Consider the following 23,398-nt stretch of genomic DNA (forward strand, 5'->3'; position numbering starts at 1 on the left):
TAGCAACCACCAGTTCTCTGTCTTTTTGTTTGTTTGTCTTTTTTTTGTTCATTTATTTTGTTTTTTAAATTGCACATATGAGTGAAATCATATGGTTTGTCTTTCTCTGGTTATTTTACTTAACATTTTCACCTCTAGGTCCATCCATGTTGTTGCAAGTGGCAAGATATCAGTCTTTTTTTATGGCTGAGTAATATTCCTCTCTCTGTGTGTGTGTGTGTGTGTGTGTGTGTGTGTGTGTGTGTATGTGTGTACCACATCTTCTTCATCCATTTGTCTATGGGTGGACATTCGAGTTGCTTCCATATCTTGGCTGTTGTAAGAAATATTGCAATAAACACAGGATCCATATATCTTTTTGAATTAATGTTTTTTCTCTTCTTTGGGTAAATGCCAGTAGTGGGATTACTGGGTCATATGGCAATTCTACTTTTAATTTTCTGAAGAATGTCCATATTGGTTTCCACAGTGGCTCCACCAATTTACATTTCCACCAACATGCACAAGGGTTCCTTTTTCTCCACATCCCCACCAGCACTTGTTATTTCTTGTCTTTTTGGGTTTGACTATTCAGACAGGTCCTTCAGTGTTCATTCCATACTTTATTTCAAAGTTATTATGTGCCAAGTACTATGTTGTGTCTGGGAAGTAAAAAATCAATAAACATGCTTCTACTTTCACAGAATGTGCAGTCTAGGAACACAAAGAGAAAAGTATGGTACAGTATACTCACTAGTGCAGCAGAAAGCCATTTCAGTATTGGTAACTATATCTTCAAAGGCTTGGGGCATGTAATAAAGAGAGACCATGTTCAGAGAATGGAAAACCGTCCATTGTGGCTAGAATGTGGGATTTGGACAAGGTAGAAATAAAGGAGAAGTAGCAACAAATGGAAGTAGACAAGACAGGAAGGGTTGGTGCAAACCTAGTAGTGAGAGCCTGGGAGGCTTTCCTAAGAAATTTAGTAAAAGGGGCAACATTTCTAGCATTGCCACAAATACACATTTAGGATTTCCTTAATGTTTGAAAACCATAAAAGGGAGGTGTAAGGCAACTTGTTCTGTGAAGATGAAGGATGATACAGAAGCTAGGCACAGAGAGGTAGCAAGAGAGGGAAGGAAAATGAACGTGGCAGCGACACAAAATTGTAAGTGATCCCCAAGCCATTTTTTTTTTTTTTCCAAATTTAACTTTGAATTACCCTTATTGTGGCTCTTGGCCTTTGTCTTCTTTTTTTTTTTTTTTAAGATTTTATTTATTTATTTGACAGGCAGAGATTACAAGTAGGCAGAGAGGCAGGCAGAGAGAGAGGAGGAAGCAGGTTCCCCACTGAGCAGAGAGCCCTATGCGGGGCTCGATCCCAGGATTCTGGGATCATGACCTGAGCTGAAGGCAGAGGCTTTAACCCACTGAGCCACACAGTTGCTTTGTCTTCTATTTTATGTTATATTTGAGGAGTTTTTAAAATCGCTTGCTTATAAGAGATGATAGTTTGTTATATTTTTGAGGAGTCTTGTGTTGGAGCATTAAACTGAGAACCTCAGTGTTGGTGACTGTCTTTTTCATCTTTATTTCCTCCACACAACTACAGCGTCTGTGTCCGTGTTATGTTCAAGAAATGTTAAATGATGAATGAATGACAGAAGCCCAGAAGAGTAGAGTCTTTTGTTCAGTGCTCAGTTTATCCCTGAAATTATGGTAAACTTTATCCTTCTGAAAATTTCAAATCATGAAATAAAATCACTGGAATGCCTGGAACATAGTAAGTGCCCAGTGAATAATTCCTGAATAAATGGATGGAGTAAAAATAGATGATCAAATGAAGTATTTATTGACTACTGGCACTAAAATATTTCCCTGCTCTTCAAGATATTATCTAGTTAGAGAAGTATTTCAAGATGAATGTCAAGGAGAGTTAAGCATTATACAGATTAGAGGAAGGGGAGGATGCTTGTGGACTACACAGGTATGAATAGGCTTTAGGGAGTAGGATGACCTTGCTAAAGTTTCCAACACTGGTATGATTTCTAAACGTGGAGAGAAAAAGAAGTTGTGGAAGAACAAGATACATGTGGGAGCTTAGTGCAATGAACTGTTCTGGGTTAATTAATTAATTTTACCATATTCTCTTTCTAATCCTAGTGGATGCTTAATGATGCCTTTCTGTCTAATTGCTTTTCAGGGCAGTATTGGCCTTATTGGACCAGTTGGACCTTCTGGAAATCCTGGCCCAATGGTATGTCTCTATTTGCATAATGGATATTTTCCTTTAATTTCTCTATGATGTCACAAAATATCACTTTTTTTTAGGGTCTTTCCGGGAATAAGGGCCTACCTGGAATCAAAGGTGATAAGGTGATTTAAATATTTACATTATCATAGAGATAATTTCTCATCACATTCTTTCCTTGTGTGTATTGTCAATTATACAGTTTTTATCAGAAGTAGGAAAAATAGAAATTGTTCTTCTGTAATAAATATTTGCTTTCTTATAGTATTGCCATGTTGTGTTGCTTAAGTGTCTTTGTATTAAATGTGCCCTCTAGGGTGAACAAGGCATTACAGGGGAGCCAGGAGAATTAGGGTATCCTGGAGACAAGGTACCTTTTTTTTTTAACCATTAAGTTTATGTAAATACGAAAAATTCAGTGAAAAAGTATAATTCCTTAAAAGAAAAAAAGGAGTAATGATTATTTTAACCATGTACTTACTTAGGATGTGGTATCAATATGGTTTTACACATTTTGTTTGAAATGGTTTTCTCAAAGTTTTTAGCTTCACTCCATGAATTTTTTTTAAGCAGTTTGTATACAGAGGCATAGCTGTCTCTTGTGGTATAATAGCTTTCATCTTCTCTCTATTGTTCTCTTCTGTAGGGTGCTGTTGGTGTTCCAGGGCCACCAGGGATGAGAGGAAAGCCAGGACCTTCAGTAGGTTTGAACTTTTCCTTTGCTCTTTCCCATTAACAAAGTGTACATCACGGCATGAGTCTTGACACTTGTTGGTGTTAGTGGAGTGTAAGTAGGAGCTAGGGTTACCAGTCTGGCATTTTTTTTCTCCTCAATTTTAGGGCTCAGCTAATCCTTCGAGTTTTCAGCTTTTCAGCTCACATTCTGTAGAGTATTGGACCTCATCCTTCCTGCCCTCCACCTCATACCAGCCCCAAACCAAACTTCTGTGGGCCCTAGAGATTTCGTTTGATTTGTTATGAATAATACTATTCATAACGATTGTTATTTATAATAATACTATTATGAAGTAAACAATAGATATTTAAGACAGAAAATACAAAGCACCTTAAATAATGTTTTAATTTTTCCAAATATCTTTCATTCTAATATATTTTGTTAAAGAAATATTGTGAAGAAAAGATAGCATGTCACACCCCGTGGGCACAAATATACTAATTCTTTGTCTTTTTTTTTAACCTTTGGGCATCTGTTAATTGAAAAAAAAAAAAAAAGAATACCTTATATTGTAGTTAACATGAAACCTAATTCAAACTGAAATTACTGAGTAATTAAAATCATTTAAATAATGGCTAAAACATAGTTAAGCATGTCTCTCTACATTAAAAGTCATGATAATTATTATAGCTAAGAGGTACTGAGTGTTTACAAAGTACCAGTCACTATTCTAAGTCTATACCTCCAATTTTGTCTTTACAAAAATCATATGAAGTTGGTACTATTATTGTTCTTATTTTACAGATTGGAGAAACTGAGACACAGAGTTAAATAACTTGTCCATGTTTCCATAGTTAGTTGTTGGCCATCTGGGAAAATCTAGGTAATCCTATGTCAGAGCTCATACTCAGCCACTGTGCCATACTGTTTTAGGATTTAATATTTTAAGATTGCTCTGGGATTTCTAATATTGATTAATAATTGATTACAACTCTATGAAGGTGCAGGTGATTGTAGATAGAAAAATAGATGGAAATTATAAAAATGTATTAATATAACATTAAAATCTACATTTTTTAAAAAAGATTTTATTTATTTATTTGAGAGACAGAGATCACAAGTAGGCAGAGAGGCAGGCAGAGAGAGAGGAAGGGAAGCAGACTCCATGCTGAGCATAGAGCCCGATGTGGGGCTCGATCCCAAGACCCTGGGATCATGACCTGAGCCAAAGGCAGAGGCTTTAACCCACTGAGCCACCCAGGCGCCCCTAAAATCTACATTTTTAAAAAAGTTGTTCCCTGGGTCGCCTGGGTGGCTCAGTGGGTTAAAGCCTCTGCCTTCCGCTCGGGTCATGATCCCAGGGTCCTGGGATCAAGCCCACATCGGGCTCTCTGCCCGGCGGGAAGCCTGTTTCCTCCTCTCTCTCTCTCTCTCTGCCTGCCTCTCTGCCTACTTGTGATCTCTATCTGTCAAATAAATAAATAAAATCTTTAAAAAAAAAAAAAAAGTTGTTCCCTGAGCAAATCATTGTGTTTCCTCTAACTCTCTCCTCCTATCTCAGGCTTGTTTATTTTTTGTCAGAGGAAACAGCATTAAGACATAGCACTTTTTTTTTTTTTTTTAAAGGTTTTATTTATTATTTATTTATTTGACGGGGAGAGAGAGAGAGAGAGAGAGAGATCACAAGTAGAGAGGCAGGCAGAGAGAGAGGGGATGCAGGCTCCCTGCTGAGTAGAGAACCCAATGTGGGGCTCGATCCCAGGACCCTGAGATCATGACCCGAGCCGAAGGCAGCGGCCTAACCCACTGAGCCACCCAGGTGCCCCAAGACATAGCACTTTTTATACCTCATTCAGTATAACTTCTAACAGTGATGGCATTTCATATACATCTCTCAGTTTTTAGTGTCTTTTTGTCAAGTGGCATGCTGGTGGTGAGCTTCGCTCTTACTAGTTTTTTTGCCCTGGACTTGGAGTAAACCTGGTCAGTCATGTACCCAGACTTGGGCTCTGGAGTTGAATCTCAGAAATTCCGAACTGTATAAATAAAGGGCATAAAAATAGGTTATGAAGCTAACAAAAAGCTTCTGTTTTTCAAGGATGATTCTAATCACATAACAGGAACTCACAATATCTGCAGTGGCTAGCAAAGTAAGACCCTAAACTTCTTACATTCTAATTGTTCATAATGTGAGGGTTTTCCGACTTTCAACAATAATAATAAAAGGAGGAGGAACAACACATTTTCTAAGGCCAATATTGAGTGATAAATCATATCAATATTATTCTGTAATGCTTTACAATTAATTACTGGAGAAAATTTAAGTCAAATATCATTCTTATACAAAGTAAACCTTTTTAATGTCTCCCTTACTTTTTGATACAGTTTGTATTGATAACATGTTTATTGTGAGGCAGAGGGGATATACTTCTCTGAGAAACAGACTTAGATTTTAGTCTCAGCCCTGACACTGACTTGCTATGACCTTGAGTATTTAACCACTGTGACATCCAGTTACTTGTTTAAACTGAGAGTCTCACTACCTCATATTTAAGGTTCCTTGTAAATCTGTGACTCTTTGGTTTTCTCTCTCAGTGACAATGTTTACCAGTAATTCTCTAGTCTAAGCTGAAGAAAAGGTGGAAAGCCTGCTTCGCCTTTAACACATTGTCTTAAAACCCTTAATATTATTTTTTTTTCTTGAAATAAATCACCAGAAGCAACTCTAATATTCTTTTTAAGGCTGTGATGCAGGGAGCATTAAGATGATAATGAGGCTTTTACTTGCTCATTTTGTACCTTTCTTTGTTTTTCTAATAAGAAACACATTTTTAATGTCAGCAGGGATTAATTTGGTGGGAGATAGTTTATCATCTTTTGTTTGTTTTGTCAAATCTTTGAAAAATATATACATCAGACTGGAGATAGGCTAGAGATATATGAATTAATATTTGTGAAGAGTCTGTAGTCTCTCTCTTGTTTGTATCTTACTAATCGAAAAAAATTATAGAGGTTTGACCAAGAAACTTTCCCTACTTTTGGAAGGAGGTACTTGTTTAAAGAAAAATTGCTTACACTGAATCTGTTTTTTTTTTTTTTTAAAGATTTTACTTATTTATTTGACAGAGAGAAATCACAAGTAGGCAGAGAGGCAGACAGAGAGAGAGAGAGAGAGGGAAGCAGGCTCCCTGCTGAGCAGAGAGCCCGATGCGGGGCTCTATCCCAGGACCCTGGGATCATGACCCGAGCCGAAGGCAGTGGCTTAAACCACTGAGCCACCCAGGCGCCCCTGAATCTGTTTTATTAAAAAGAAATTATACAAGTTAGTGCCTAGCTAAATCATTTGTTTACTACCATGAAAAGGAATATCAAAATCATAAGGATGTCTCTCTTATTTTATATCTCCTACTTTGGGCTTTCTGTTTTCTAAGATGCTGGCATTAGTGATTTTTTTTTTCCCCCAAATGAATCTAAGTTGTAACATGAAAGAATACCTATAAGATAAAAGAAAGAATGTACTGATTTGGAAGGCTTTCTACATTTTGGAATTAGGGAATCTTTGGCTCAGCAAGCATCTAAAAACCAGAGACAATTACCAATCAGAAGTTGTTAATTAATATTATTTCCTTAAAACAAAGAAAACAAAGACAATTATTATGCCTTTCCATATTTTTAACTAGAAGTTGTCAATTAGAGAGGTTTACTCAACCCTTCCTCTGTTGTCTAAAACTTACTTGAAAACTGAGTTTTTTTTAAAGGAGACTTGACATTCAAGGAAACTTCCAGTTAAAGTTTTTTTAAAATGAAGATTTATTCTAAAGAAAGAAATTTTTCCAAAATTTGTGTTTATAGATATCTGGTTGTCAATTAACTTTTCTGGAAACAAACACTTGGAGGATGCTGTTTTTTCCTCAAAGTTGTGAATTTAGCCTCTCATTTGTTTTTTGCCACCAGAGGTCTCCAGTGAGAGCCACATCTTTATCTAAGAGAGGTACTTGCCATTTTAAGAATTCAAGACTCAACCATAAGAGACTATGGACTCTGAAAAACAACCTGAGGGTTTTGAAGGGTCAGGGGTGGGAGGTTGGGGGAACAGGTGGTGGGTAATGGGGAGGGCACGTTTTGCATGGAGCACTGGGTGTTGTGCAAAAAGAATGAATACTGTTACGCTGAAAAAATAAATAAAATGGGAAAAAAAAAAGAATTCAAGACTCCTCTGGGTACTGATTATGATGAATTTTAACTTTATATAGGAGCATTTAAGTCAAGTTTTATGTCATACCTCATTACTTTTCTCTAGATGTGATTGTGTATTGTTTTGTATCCAGATACTTAAGCGCTATATGAGAATGGCGTTAGTGCTTATGAAAAACTGTGCTTTACTTCTTGAAATGTGGAGAAGCACATATTATTTCTTGTAATTTTATGTAATCTGAGAACTATTAGGTCAAATTTGAAACTCACATAGAAATTTAATATGGCAGAAATAATGAATTCAGTAGCTTTTCTGGTGAGAACAAGGGTATTAAACTACTGCCTCCTTTCATGTCTAGTTCCAGGCTTTATAACCACTTTTCTCTCCTCTGAACTTGCTCTCCAGCCCTGACTTCGCCTGGTTAACCCAGATGTCAGAAGATGGCTTTAGAAATATTGACAACAAATCCTCAAATTTTTAATATAATAATGATCTAAATAATCTAGGAATTATAGGTACCCAGGAGAGGACAGAGGATATAAAGGGAAAGGTTGATGGTTATAAAATTGGTTAACATTTATTGCCAGGCACTGTGCAAAACCAAGCACCTTAAATATATTGTCTCCTTTAATCCTCACAATTACCCTGTAACAATGTTAGTACCTGTTAGCATTTTTATTCCTATTTTATTGTTAAGAAAACTGAGCCTAAGAGAGATTAAGCAGCAGGGATTTAAATCCAGATGATTCTTAATTACTAAATCAGGCCCTCGTAGTATCAAAGGAGAGAGGAATTTTCAGGGACTGTGCTGGACTCTGGTTGTTTATGAAACCAAGTCCTTATCTAGAGTCCCCTACCTTGTTAAGTGGAACTCCTTATCTCTGGATAACCTACACATTCATACACTATTTTTTCTTGATTTGAACACTTCACTCAGTTTGTTTGTATCTCTGACACTTAGGAGTAAATATATGTTACATCCTTACACCTTTTCCACGGTAATGATGGTTACAAATTAAGTCTTTCTGAATGGTCGTTACAACTTTGACATAATATATTGAGTGTTGTTTGCTGAAAAGTCACCAAAATTTTATGACATAATACATTGAGTTCTGTTTGCTTACCATATGTCTGTTTTAAATTGTATATAACAGATTCACACTTCTACCTTGATCCCCACCCCCATCTTAGGGCCAGATCGGTGACCCAGGACCCCAAGGACCATGTGGACCTCCAGGACCAGAGGTAAAATGTTGGTGGGAAAAAAATAAATTTGATACAAAAGTCATAAAAATTAAACTTGATTGTAAAACATGTTTTTACATAACAGGCTTAAGAAAGATTCTCATTAGAGTTCACATCTTTGTAAATAGTTTGAACTACATTTTTTTTTCTCCTATATCAAAAGGTATGCAACAGTGATCCCAAGGCAACAGAAAGGGATTAGCCACATTATAGTCCTGATTAGATCACAGCTGACTTATTTGTTCGGCGCAACAATTAATAACACATACTTGGGGCATGAAATAAAATTTCAGGATAAACTCCACTGAATTTTTAATACAAAATGCTTACAATGTTTGCTGTATGCATATATCATTTGGATCTCATATTCTAGAATAAATACAATTAGCTCTATAGTACATATATCAAATTTGCTTGCTTATTCTTTAAAATTTGACTTTGGCTGAATACCTGAGATAGGGTTTCTTTTTTTTTCCTGCAAGTTCATGTAGAACACAAGCTTCTAACATGGAAGATTTGAGTTTTTAAAAAATAATTTTATGAGTCAAAGATATGTACCGCATGGAGATAAAACTTCTGAAGCTCACTCTAGTTCAGAAATATAAGCCAAAAAATATATGTACATACACATATAAATATACATACACATCTAATTCAGAATCATAGGTATAGCAGTAAAGTTGAGAAAATGAATTTGGTTTCAGAATAAATAAATCAGAACAATAAACAATGTCAAAGCAGCAGGCAGCATTCCTAGAAATAGCACCATACTGGTGCTTTCTCCCTCTCTTTGTAAACCATAAAATCTGCTTCTTACCCTTCATCTCTCTTTCAGGATTAGTTGACTTCTTCAGCAAATACCTATTCTTTCTTATTGTCTCATTTAAAAACACATTGGATATTGGTAGTTCCAAAATCTAAAAAACAACATTGTACCTAGTTTTATTAATAAGGACATAGTAGGAGATAAAATAATATATGGCAATGTATCAAAGTCAACATTCTGGGAAGGAGGATATTGTTTTGAGTAATTGAAGCACTTATTAACAGATAATTAAAGTAGTAATTAACACATTAATATAAGTTTATATCTTCTGTGGGCCTGTATGCTTTTAATATTATTTCATGAAAACCTCCTGGAATGAATTCTTTTTACCTGTCTTCACATACTGAGGATACAGAACCTAATTTATCTTTTATTTTTTATTTTTTATTTTTTTTAAAGATTTTATTTATTTATTTGACAGAGAGAGAGATCACAAGTAGGCAGAGAGGCAGGTAGAGAGAGAGGAGGAAGCAGGCTCCCCACGGAGCAGAGAGCCCGACGCGGGGCTCGATCCCAGGACCCTGAGATCATGACCTGAGCCGAAGGCAGCGGCTTAATCCACTGAGCCACCCAGGCGCCCCTAATTTATCTTTTATTATCTTTAAAGATTATTATCATGAACATGTGTTGTTCTGTTGTAACTTTAGTTACAGATAAGATACCTGCTAGGGAGGACGGTGTCACCTCCTAATTATCTGTAGGGTTGGGATCATTTTCTTCTTTTTCCTAAAGCCAGGTTAAAGCATGCATGGGCCATGTTTTAAAATATTGCTTGGTCTTCCAAAGATGTTTCTTTCTTCTCTCTTGCCTCTGAGCTTTTATGATTTGCAATCATCTTTCAAAATGTTGTCTTCTTGTGTTTGATTTCTGCACTGCTCATACAAGGTCCTGAGCTCCAGCCTTGTCAGGCTGTGCCCATTCCTTCTGCTCACCTGCATTAAATGTTTTCATTGGGCCAAAGATGTAACCTGTACTCGTGTAATTCGTTTTGGAAAAGGGGTCTAGTCTAAAGATCTTAAGGGCTTTTTTCATCATAAAAGTATAGAGGTGCATGGGTGGCTCAGTTGGTTAGGTGACTGCCTTCGGCTCAGGTCATGATTCCGGAGTCCTGGAATCGAGTCCCACATCAGGCTCCCTGCTGAGTAGGTCTTCTTCTTCTCCCTCTGACCTCTCTCATCTCATGCTCTCTCTCTCAAATAAATAGGTAAAATCTTAAAAAAAAAAAAAAAGTATAATGTGTAGGCAGTTATATATGAGGCTTGTATCTGACTCCTTCTCAACATTAGACTTTAGATAGAGTTGCAGGTCCAAGAATTTACAATAGTATGTTTAATATTATATCAAGCCTGAAAAGTTTCTACTTGCACAGTAGATAAATTTTCTCAGATAAGGTGTTTTATATGTTGTGTTAAATTGAGACTTTACTTAGGCAGTGACCAAAGATTTTTAAGCAAGGGAATGAAATGATGAGACTTGTGTTTTCAACACATGTGTGGTTGCAAGAGTGAAATGGTAAAAGAGAAGGAGAGAGGGAGAGGTGACAAAGCTAATTGAACATTATTTAAGAGGCTAATACAAGGCCAGGCTATAAATGATGAAGGCCTGTTACAAGTAAGAAGAAAGGACAGCTTCAAGAAATTATTAGGATATATAATTCACAGCACTTGAACCACTCCAGTTCATTTAGTTTGTGTAAGATGGGAATGAGAGACAATTTTAATGTTTCTTGCTTGAAGAGTTAGGTAGAATGTAGGATCACCATTCTAAAAAGAGAATAAAAAGGGAGAAGGAAGACAATATTCAGAGGGGTGGGTAGAGATAATGCTTTGGTTTTGAATTTGTTAGGGCTGCAGTGTCTGTTGGACATACAAGAAATTAGTCTGTAAGTGTATAGAAAACTATAGACCTGAAACTCAGAAGAGAATAGGATTAGAGATAAATATTTGTAATCATCCACATAGAGCTATTAGATGAAACAGTTGTAACAGATGAAATCATTTAGTATATGAGAGTATATGCAACAAGCTTTGAAAATATCACACTTGGACACTCACCCGCAGAAGGATACATTTCCTAACTACAGTGCAATTAAGCTTTAAATTAACAATATAAGAGAGGTAAAATAAACTCTGGTAATGTAAAAACATACAGAAAAGGAAAAAAAAACCACAATAGAAATTAGAAAATATTTAAAACTGGATGAGAACAAACCACTTTAAAATCTTCAGGTGTTGGGGGTGCCTGGGTGGCTCAGTGGGTTGAGGCCTCTGCCTTCAGCTCAGGTCATGATCTCAGGGTCCTGGGATAGAGCCCCACATCCTGTTCTCTGCTCAGTGGGGAGCCTGCTTCCTCCTCTCTCTCTCTGCCTGCCTCTCTGCCTACTTGTGATCTCTGTCTGTTAAATAAATAAATCTTTAAAAAAAAAAAAAAATCTTCAGGTGTTGGACCTAAAGTAACACCTGGGGGGAAATTCACATTTCTCTAAAAAGCAAGAAAGATCAAGAATTAATGGGTTGTGTACTCACAAAACAAACTGAGGGATGCTGGTGGGTGGGGAGCTTGGGGATAGGGGGGTTGGGTTACGGACATGTTATGGACATTGGGAGGGGGTGTGCTATGGTGAGTGCTGTGAAATGTGTAAGCCTAATGACTCACAGACCTGTACCCCTGGGGCAAATAATACATTGTATGTTAATACAAATAATTTTTAAAAAAGAATAAGTGAGTTTTTCATAGCACAAGTATAGAGATTTGTTTCAAAGGGAGAAAGAAGTTAAAAGAGGTGAAATAGAGTAGATTAGGAAAGTCAACGGTCTGCTGTTTTTAAGGATAATGGCCTTATGAAGAGGAGGTCGTATATTGCCCTGTTCTCTAGCATCCCTTTTTCTTCAGGGTCTGGCAATTATGAGAGTGTCTCCAGAGTATGTGTGCTTTGCTGCTTTGTTCTGGCTCCTTTATCCATCAGCCCAGTCATCTGCAGAGGCTCTCTTTGCCTGTTGTGAGTAGTATTTTGTCCCTGGCCTGAATGTGGCACGTTCTAACTAGGTATGCTCTGATCGGTTTATGAAATGAGACTTAATGCCACTGCCACTGGAACTGATGTTCTGCAAACCTTCACGTTAGGAGATCCAATGTGAGCAGGGGTTTGGGCTGATCTTAAAGGGGAGAGGCCCATTGCAACTGAGGCAAGCATGACTGGGAGGGCCAGTTCCGCTGGAGCACAGGGTGATAGGCCTTGGTATAAGCATATTAGATAGGGAGTATTGGACTGTGCTGGTTTCTACAGGGCACCCTGTTCATTTGTTCCCAGAGGGATCTTTCCATGAATGCTGCCTCTTCGAGACATACTCCAAGATGAATGAATAACCTCCCTACTATGTGACCCAAACACTTTTCAGATTGCTGTTTCCCTTCTGTATGTCAACAGATTGCCTGGCTTCTCTCCAAGATCAGGGCAATGCACTCTGGGGTCTTTCTCAGCCATACCCACCTTTAAAAATTGAGATTTTAAGCCCTGCTGGTTGCAAGAACTCAAAAAATTCAGCCCCTCTCCCTTTCCAAGCTATGGTTATAGGGATTCCTTTTCCCCATGTACTGACCTGTGTTCTAGTCTGTCATTCACCCTCCTCTACAACTGCAGCTCCTTCCCCAGGACATTAGCCATAATCCTTTCTTTCCCCAAGCACATCTTCACTTTCTTTTTTCTTTTATTTTTTTTTTAATATTTTATTTATGTATTTGACAGAGAGAGAGATCACAAGTAGGCAGGCAGCAGGCAGAGAGAGGGGGATGCTGGCTCCCTGCTAAACAGAGCCCGATGCGGGGCTTGATCTCAGGGCCCTGAGATCATGACCTGAGCCGAAGGCAGAGGTTTAACTCACTGAACCACCCAGGTACCCCACATTTCTGCACTTTCTACTACCTTCTTTGACGTGGCCTCTTCTCTACCTTTAATTGTAGAGTTTGTTCTGCCAATCTTCCGATCACTTTTGGGGCTACTTAGGAGGATTTAATAGTTACCTGATTGTATTAGCAGAACAGGGCGTACCTAGGATCCTCTTCCTCCGCCACCATCTTCTCTCCTTCATATCACTTCTTTTCCATTCACCCATGAAATGGATTGTTTTTAGATAATCCACTTTTGAATTTTATTTCCTTACCTTGCCTGTTGTGAATTAATATTGCAAAGAACATAGGGGTAAATACATCTTTTTAAGTTAGTGTGTTCTATTTCTTTAAATAAATACCCAAAAGTGGAATTCCTTGATCATATGGTAGTTCTGTTTTTAATTTTTTTATGAAACTTCATACTGTTTTCTATAATGGCTGTATCAATATTTACCAATATGTACTAGTATTTATTTGTACTCTTTCATCAGTATTTATAAGTGGTCTTGATCTATAATATTCAATCTTTTGTATACTTCTTTGTCAAGTTTAAGTTTTAGTGTTATACTTATTTCATGAAAATAATTAGGAAGTCTTCTTAATTTTTAGTGCTACAGAGTAATTTATGGAACATTGGGCCTATCTTATCTATGAGACTTTGATGGAGTTCCTCTGTGAAACCATCTGGAATTGATGCTTTTTTATGGGGTAGTTCCTTGATGAATTTTTTTACAGCTTCTGCAGAAATTTAACCTTTTTAAGCTATCTCTAATGGGATTAGATTGGTTAAATTGTCTTTAGGAAATTATCTGTTTCATCTAGGTTTTCAAATCTACTTCAATATAAATCCACAAAATAGTCTCATGGTTTTTAAATTTTTGTTTTAATGATTGTTTCCCATGTGCCATGAATTTTTTTTAATATTTGTGTATGTGCTTATCCTTTTTATCTCGGTTTGTTTGTTTTGGTTAGGTGATTCCATTTGTCCAGTTACTTTTTTCTCAAATTTTTGAAATTTTTATTTATTGTTTTTCTGTTTTTCTTTTCTCTACAAATTAGTTTCTCCTTTTATCTTTATTCTTTCTTGGATATTCTTTTTTTTAAGTTAGGAATTTAATTTTAATTAATTTTATTTATTTTTGTTATTTTATTTTCATTCTGAAAACTATTAAGAACTATTATTTTCCCTCTGCCTACTACTTCAAATGTATCTCAAAGATTCTGTTATACAGTATTTTTATTACCATTGTCTTTTAGATACTTTGTAATTTCAGTTATTTCTCTTATCACGCAAGAGTTATTTAAAAAGGAGTTTTAGAATTTCTAGGTGAGAGAGCCTGTTGTTACGGTTTTGTAATAATTCTTGCTTTTATTGCATTGTTATCAGAAGATTCTATTTTTTGAAACTTATCAATCTTTTCTTTTTTGTTGGGGTCATTTTTTATGATTCAACATATACTTGACATTTCATTATACATTTCAATATGCACTTGACAAGGAGGTATATTTTTAGTATTAAATGTGGAGTTAATATACAGTATGTAGTGACTGGCTCTTCTTTATTATGTTGTTTAGGTTTTCCTATATCTTCACTTACTTCTGATCTAATTGATCTATGTAAATGGCATGTACTATGGCTGCTACTGACCTAATTGTTCTTGGGATCACAGTTGTTACTCATCATTTTCTCCTTCACTATCTATTTTAAATTCCTTTCACCTTCAGCTGTCACCTCAGTGGGTCTTGGTAGCTTACTGAGCGGTATGACCTTGACCTTCATTACTGAGAATATGAACTCTTGATAGGAGTTCTAAGAGATGTTCAGTGTATCACCTGAATTCCATGTGTATTCCTTCCTGCCCTTTTTGTGTAAATAAGTCTTGCCTATTTTCGTTTTTCAGGGTAACCTTGCCAATATGGTAACTTCCCTTTTTGTTTGCTCAGAGCTTATCATAAAAAGTCCAAAGTGCCCTGTTGACAGCCCTAAGTTTAGTTTAGTTTATTGGGATGTTTGCTGGGTCTCCTGCCAAGAGAGAGACCCTTTGGGTAACAGGATATCTAACCCTGAAGAATCTAAGGTTGTGGGGAAAGAAAGTAACAATATAGTACATCATTGGGAGTGATGGTAAATAGGACTACATCCACTTCTATTCTTTGGTTTCCAGAATCATGCACCCTTCCTATTAGAGACAAAAGTGCCATATACAGGTCTGTGACTTAAATAAAAAAATACACTATATCCCAATGGGTGCTACCCCTTCATATTTTTTCCTTTAAGTTGGCACTTCAATTATGATTTTGGAAGGCAGTTCGACTGTATTGTAAGACTAGTTACCTCTAAATGGTGCAGAATGGGTGAAGGCCAGTGAATCATATCAGGAGCCCACTCTTATAGCTTTGATCTAGAGAGGGTATCTTATTCAAATGCTATCCTCTGTGGGGTTCCATGCCTGTGGATCAAGCATTCTATAACTTTCTAGATAGTGGTGCTAGTTGGAGCTTTAAAGGAAGAAAAGATAAACTCTTAGAACTGCTGATACTTCCAAACTTGAAGGACCCCACATGAATGCAGACTAATTTTAAATATTCTTTTAATTATAAAGGAAAAGAGTGTGCTTGCCAAATCAGTGATTAATACCAAATATAGAAGGACTTAGTAATCTGCTGTGTCTAACACAGCAGCAGCAACTGGGGCTATGGTAGTCTATAGTCAGTCTCCACAATCCAACTGACTTCTGTAAGTGGTAGTCTGGTGAATTAAACAATGTTCTGATAGAGACCATCACACATAGATATTTTAGATTTTTTTAATGCTGGCAGGATCTCTGACATACTCTCTACATGATATGACTGGTAGTCATGTAGATGTGAGTGACTGTCTGATCCTTAGAACCCAGAGGTCTACCTACCTATAGAAATATCTCTTCCATTTAAGTTCTTCTTTAGAGAATCCAGTTCTAATTATTTCTTTTCAACAGATCTTTTTTGAGATAACCATTATGTTCATCACTAAAAAAGATAAAAAATTTTAAAATGCCGAGGTCAATTAGATTTGGTTTTGACTGCAAGGAACTTATATTCAAGAAATCAGTATTCAGTTCCAACTATGTCAAAGCCTCCACTGTCACTATTTGTCTTTTTTTCAGACATCAAAATTAATTAGGTTTGATACAATAAAAAATTAAAAATCAGCTAATTCTTTGAAAGTCTAGAATCAGTTTAGTCTCTGAAAAGATTATAAAATAGCCAAATAACTCAATTGCTATGGGCACTGATCTTTCTCTCTTCTTTTCCTTTGGAGCATGACTTCTTGTCTATCTCAAACAACCAGTGTCTTTCCATAATTTACCCTTCTCATCAAAGCTTGTTTCTAAAGATCTGATAAATATATTTTACTCCAGGCAGTAAGTGGTTAGCAGAACAGCTAACTTCAATAGAATCCCCTTTCAAGGATATGTACATTTTAACACTAAACAGAAACCTGGAACCTAATGCAAAGAGTCTTGAATTGTAGAATTTAGGGTGTCATTTAGTGAGCAGGGAAAGATTCGTGGGTGATTTAAACTTGATGCTCCTCAAATTAATCACACCATCTGTGTTGTCATCTGTACTACTAATAAGACAGGACTGGCCAATATTTCTTTCTAGTACCTTCTAGTTCAGAATCTCAGATCTTCAAAGTCAATGAAAACAAAGCACTCTGAAGTTTTCGTTGTAAATGCTAAGTTTTTTGCCATTGCTTTGAAGAGACTGTTCATCATTAAAGAACATCTGACCAAATGTCATTTCAAACCACTTCAAAGTTTTTTTTCTCCTTACTTCATAATGTTTTACTTATTGTAGGCAAGTTAAAATGGCTGTACCAGAGAAGTAAACATATCTGTGCACTTAGCTCTTTCCAGAATTGTAAATATTAGAGATCTCCCAAGATAAGACATCATGTACCTTAAAACATAAGATTAGTTTTTTTTCCATGCTAGTTCTTTGTCTGCTTTTAACAAAAAAGTATGGAAAATGCTGTACAGGAATCTTCCCTATTTCTTTAAATATAGTAGTATCAGTTTTGAGCACTAAACCCATGTTTCCTCTCTGTTCTGGCAGCAAGCCACCTTCAGATTTGGTAGCAGGATAGTTAGAATGTTTGTTGATTCAGCTGTTAACCTCAGTGGACTAGTGAGATTGCCAAATAGTTGAATATTGGATGACATTCTCGGTAAGTGAGGTCAGTTTTTACTACAAAATTAGCTGAGACTACTAATCAGAGAGATCCCAGAAGTGGCCAAGCTGTGGGTCCTCTTTTTCCACTAGGGTGGTCTTCACTAGAGACAAATACTAAAGTTCATTTGGAGAGTCTGCCCATATCAAGCAAAGGTATATTTCTAAATGTCCATTTTAGCACCTCAGTGGACTAAGGCCACCTGCAGCCAGTTGAGTAGATCTTAGTCTAGATGGATCCCCTTTACTTAAACCAGTTACTTCTTAACAAAGAAGTATCACTTGGGATTGGTTGAGTAATTTGATGTTTTTAGTTGTTACTCGAAAACTGGTGCTGAAAGAAAATATGATCAAATCTGTCAATAACAAATCATTTCTTGAGTTCCTAATGTGTAAGAGCTATGCTTAGTAAACACTATAGGATATATACAAAAACAATATATTGTCTCTAATTTGGAACAATTTATAGTCTATTTTGGAAAAAGAGGATATAAACATATAATGTTAGATAATAGCAAAGGCATTATGTAAGAAATAAGTAGTTATTATAGTTCAGTGTTAGTAGAGAGAGATTAAGCAAGAAAGGATTGAGATGGAAGGATTAGGGAAGGGTTCGTGGAAAAGATGAATCTTGAATTACATTGTTGATGAATAAATGGCAGGAAAAGGGGAATGCATTCCAGGCAGAGCAAATCATATGTCTAATTGACATATAACAAACTACATATGTTTAAATTGTGCAATTTGATCATTTTTAACATAGGTATGATTCATGAAACCATCACCAAAATCAAGATATTGAACACACCCATCAAATCCCAGAATTTCTGGGGCACCTGGGTGATTCTGTTGGTTAAGTGTCCAACTCTTGGTTTTGGCTCAGGTCATGATCTCAGGGTCCTGAGCCTCGACATCTAGGCAATATGCATAGTGGATTTATAGAACAGTGAATGAAACTGACTGGCTGATGCAGATTCTTTGTGTTGGTATAGAGTGGTAGATAAGGTTATAAAACTAGGTTGGTGCCAAATTGCACAAGGCTTTTGACTCCAAGTGATACCAAGAGAGTGTTCAGTAGCTAGACAGTGAAGACTAATATTATAGTACTTTATTGTGAAAAATACAGAACCTACCCCTGATCTCCCAAATGAACCAGCCAAAGTTTTATTGATTTGCCTGGTTTCTGCCCATAGTGGTCACAAATTTCTGTCCTCTCATAGTGTAGGTGGGAGTTTTCATAACTGTTGTTTAAAAGAGAACAGAATCTTCTGGCTACCCAGGAGGAACCTTAGTACTATTACTAATAGTACTGACTACTGTTTTTACATTGAGGTATATCTGAGGTTGCTCACTAGATTAATGAAGAAATCTTCCCACGCAGAGGAAAGTTAACAACCAAGACAACTGTCTTTGTAGATACTTTCTGTTCCTGGTACTTTGTCTATAGCCATCTCCTCCAATTCTTCCTTTTAGCAGATAATAAAGAAGAGGACCGGTTGACCATACAGTTTGGTTAACATGTTTACTGCCTATTCCCATGGCCTTTCCTCAAATATCATTAATCATGTGGTAAGGCCTTCATACTTCCTCTTCCAAGAAGGTATGTCTCCACCAGTATCCCATTCTCATCACCAGAATAGTCAGAGACTGTGAAGGATCCCAAGCCTGCAAGTTAGCCTGATAGTTTCACAGATTTCTATTAGAAAATGCACCTGGGTGGCTCAGTGGGTTAAGTCTCTTCCTTCAGCTCAGGTCGTGATCTTAGGGTTCTGGGATCGAGCCCTGCCTTAGGCTCTCTGCTCAGCAGGGAGCCTGCTTTCCCCTCTCTCTCTGCCTCCTTGTGATCTCTGTCAAATAAATAAATAAAATCTTAAAAAAAAAAAAAAGAAGAAGAAGATGCAAGACTCCTCGGACAGAGACGAAGGACAGAGTTCTGTATGAATATAAAGGAAAAAGCTGCTGATTCGGCTAAGGGGAACCGTGAAAGGCCTCACAGATTATGTTATATTTGAGTTGGTAACAAATTATATGAATAGGGAACCTGGAGCAAGGAGTTAAAGAAGGCTTCCAAGAAGTTTGGTTGTTTGAGCAAAGACTTGAAGAAATAGTAGTGACTTGTCAGATGGAAACAGAGGGCAAGGTTACTCCAGCACAGATACATGAGGAAGCTAGGTGGGCTTAAAAAACTGCATATAATTCAGTCTTTTAGTCAAGTTTGTTTCCATTAAAAATAACAAAAGCTACCTCAAGTGGTTTTAAGCAAAACTCAGCGTGGCCCAATATAATCAGGAAGTCCAGCAGTGATGTGCCTAGAGTTTTGACTGAATATAGGAGTTTGATGACTATAATCAAGACACTGTCCATCTCTTAGCCTTACTTATGTCTGTTGGCTTTATTCACAGGAACACACTCCAGAAAAGGTGGCCCTTGGCAATTCTAGGCTTATATTGCCCTCAGAGTTAGCAATATTAGCAGAAAGAAAGCATTCTTCTTTCCTTATAGCTCTAGCAAAAATTCTAACGTGGATTTCAGCCAATCTGGCTTGGATTACATGATTATCTTTAAATCAGTCACAGTAATCATGAGGTTGGAATACTGTAATTGGCAAGATCTGGGTCATTTACTCACCCCTGGAAATTGGGATTGGGACCAGAAGCACATAGACTGGAAACTGAAGAGTTGTTTTTCAGAGATGGTGAGCAAATAAAAAGAAGATGCTCTCTACATTTTACATTTTTGGTGCCTAGTATCTACACATATCATTCTCCTACTTACACAGTTTTTTTCTTTTTAAATTAAAGAATAGAGGGGGAGAAAAGGGGAGAGGGAGAATGACAAGCAGGCTTCATGCCCAGCATGGAGCCCAGTGCAGGGCTCAGTCTCATGGCCCTGAGATCTTGACCTGAGCCAAAACCAAGAGTTGGATACTTAACCAACTGAGCCACCAAGGCACCCTTCACACCCAAACCACACTTACATAGTTTTTAAAATGCCTCTAGTAACATAGTGCAGCCACCCACACAGCTGAAAATACTCTCCTTTCTCCAAAGGAAGATAACTCAATCTATTGATCACTTACTGCTTTTAGCTCCAAGTCCAGATTCTTGGAGTAAAGTGCATTCTTTTCATTGAGGCCTATATATAGGTCTGATCTCAGATAATCAGTATGATTTTAGAAAGAAAACAAAATAGCCACAATATTCATTCTATTTGGAGAAAAGAGAGAATAAGAAACAAGGTAGAGTGGCCCATGCCCATAGCTATGCATTTAAAACAAAAGTAGGCAATTGATATATGCCAGTCCCTCATAAAAATACAAATCAACTTTTAAATCATCTAACTTCCTATTCCTTGTCACTAACTTACACATACTGAAAAAGGGAGAATCTGAGATAGTCTCCAGAATATACCTTGTATGGTATGAGGACTGGATACACCCAGTACCAATTACCTTTAGTTTTATACTTTTATTGTGTTGTAATTGACATATAACAAACTACATATGTTCAAATTGTGCAATTTGATCATTTTTAACATAGGTATAATTCATGAAATCATCACCAAAATCAGGATAGTGAACACATCCATCAAATCCCAGAATTTCTGGGGCACCTGGGTGATTCAGTTGGTTAAGCATCAAACTCTTGGTTTTGGCTCAGGTCATGATCTCAGGGTCCTGAGATTGAGCCCTGTGTTGGCTCCATGCTCAGCAGTGTCTGCTTGAGAGTCTATCCCTCTCACTCCGCTTTCCCTCTCCCCCTGCTCATGAGCACTCTCTTACTCACAAATAAATAAAATCTTTTTAAAAATCCCAAAATTTCTTTGTTCACCATTGTAATTCTTCCTTTCTCTCTCTCATGTTCCTCCCTTCCCTTTTTGTCACTATAGGTTATCCAAATCTAAGGGTGAAATAATGGTCAACATAGTTTATCTTAAAATTAAAACTTTAGTATAGCTTTGCATGGATTTCAGTAAAATAAAAGTGGACTTTGTAACTGATTTTGTAGCGTGACTTCAAGTGTACTGATAATATTATTTAAACATAGCCCTACTAAACAAGTCATTTAGAGAGTGTATGTTGTGTTATAAGGAATTTTCATTGTCTTTATTGTCTTTGGATTTTCTCTGTTGAGTTTTTAGGATGCTGCACATTAACGGAATTCAGCTGTGCTAAGTTTATTACTCAAAAATATAGAATTGCAAAAGGGAAAATACATGAATAGCAGTAATCACTTGCAAAGATTGCAAAGATTTTCAATATCATAATGAAAAAAGCTTGCTTTTCATCGTTTTTAGTTCTAAAACAGCAAAAGACAGCGAAAGAAAGCCAGATACCTAGATGAATTCCTTATTTTGCCTTTATTTTTCCAGAGGCTCATATTTTCTGTTTGTGGTTTTCCCAGAAGACAGAACAGTTCCTTAATTTGCAGTTGTATGCTGCCCTGTGCTTAAGTTTCATTTCTATAGTTTCCTGGGAAAGTGAATTTATTACTTTTGCCTTGTCATTTTTTTTTTTTGGCATTAACTTTTACATGGATTATTCTCACTCTGAAAAGGTCATTTCATCTTTTTTTTTTTTTTATTGCTTTCTAACTTGGACCCACCATATTACTGACATGGCATGTACTTCCATAAATGCTAAAGAACAAAATCTTGCAATTGTTTTTTGGATCCATGTCTTAAATGGAATTCTCCCCTTATAGAACCTCTCTCCCTCTGACTGCATTCTTTCTTGTTTGCGTATGTTATAATCCTGTCTATAGAACTATGCTACTTGTGTTTTTTGGGGCACTGTTTTTTGTTTGTTTGTTTGTTTGTTTTTGGTTTTTTTTTTTTACAAAGAATCACTTTGAAACTGTACAACTGAAAATATAATTGTGTAAATAGTTTATTTTTAATTTGCTCATCAATTGAAGCTGCCAAATCTTTATTGAATGTACTGTATCCAAGCACCAAACTAGGCTTTGAATAACTTTGCCCTTTAGGAGTCCATAATTTATGTGTTGCCCCAGCTTAAGTGATTTATTAGTTTTATCCTGTTTTAATAGTACTGTTTTTATAAGAGATAAATTCACTTCTACTTTGTTCAGACTTATAAACTACTTAAGATAAATTTAAGACAACTGTATTGTGTTCTTGTATATTTAAAGCAAAATCAATATAAAAGTTAATGAAAAATAGAAAATTTTCAAAAGAGTTAAATGGCCTAAATGATGCTACTGTCTATAACAGCATTTTATTTCTGGGTTCTCTGTTCTGTTTCATTGATATATATGTTTATTTGGGGGCTGAGTATTGTACAGCTTTGTGATACAGCTTGAAATCAGGAATTGTGATGCCTCCAGTTTTGAACAGAACAAAGCAATATACTATCTCCTGAGAGTGGTCAGTTTGTTAGAGGAAACTACATCTCAGAATTGTAAAGAAAGAAAAACTTATACGTATAAAAATAAAATTAAATGCATTGAGAGGGTAGAATGTAACTGTAAAGATGAAAATTAAAAAAAAAAAGAAGAAGAGGAAGAAGAAAAAAAGAGGCAGATGAATAGAACAGAGCCATATGCTAGATTTGGGGAGTATTTTGGTCTGTTAGAGGAAACCACATCCCAAAGTTTTAAAGAAAGAAAAACTTACGTATATACAAAAATAAGGTTAAATATAATGAAGTGATAGAATGTGACTATAAAAATGAAAATTAAAAAAGATTTTTAAAAGTTGAGTTGATAAAATAAGTTAATTGAAAAGGAAGGAAGAAAAATTTTAAAAAGAAAAAGATACAATTAAAATATTAAAGTTGAAAGACTAAAGAATCATGGAAAAAACCATGAATTCTGTGTGCTGTATTCCCCTAGAATATTTGTAGTTCTCATTGATTGGTAAACTTGGTCTGGGCTGGATGTTCTTTCTGATCTGGGAAGGGACCTGCTGGGTTAATTCCCAAAAGTCTTTGCCCTGTGAGGAATTGGACCACCCTTCCAGGGGCCAGCCTAAGTAATCAACCCCAGTTTGCTCTATGTGGCTATTGTTTCCTAAAGGCTTTCTGTGAAGCTTTAGAGGATAGAATGAAAATGGTGACCTCCCCATCTGTAGCCCTGGAGCCCAAATCTTGGGATCCCACTCCTT

The 23,398-nt window shown here is 36.4% G+C and overlaps 1 protein-coding gene across 1 annotated transcript in view; it reads left to right on the forward strand.

The window, feature by feature from the left end:
- Positions 1-23,398, forward strand: part of COL24A1 (collagen type XXIV alpha 1 chain) — a 395,306-nt gene that overhangs the window by 115,095 nt on the left and 256,813 nt on the right. Inside the window, exons 16-20 of the mRNA XM_045980771.1 lie at positions 2,183-2,236; positions 2,311-2,355; positions 2,547-2,600; positions 2,877-2,930; positions 8,293-8,346. Coding sequence (XP_045836727.1) covers positions 2,183-2,236; positions 2,311-2,355; positions 2,547-2,600; positions 2,877-2,930; positions 8,293-8,346 — 261 coding nt within the window. The remainder of the gene's footprint in view (positions 1-2,182; positions 2,237-2,310; positions 2,356-2,546; positions 2,601-2,876; positions 2,931-8,292; positions 8,347-23,398) is intronic.

This window comes from Meles meles, chromosome 1 (genome assembly GCF_922984935.1).
Source record: "Meles meles chromosome 1, mMelMel3.1 paternal haplotype, whole genome shotgun sequence".
Classification (NCBI taxonomy): Eukaryota; Metazoa; Chordata; class Mammalia; order Carnivora; family Mustelidae; genus Meles; species Meles meles.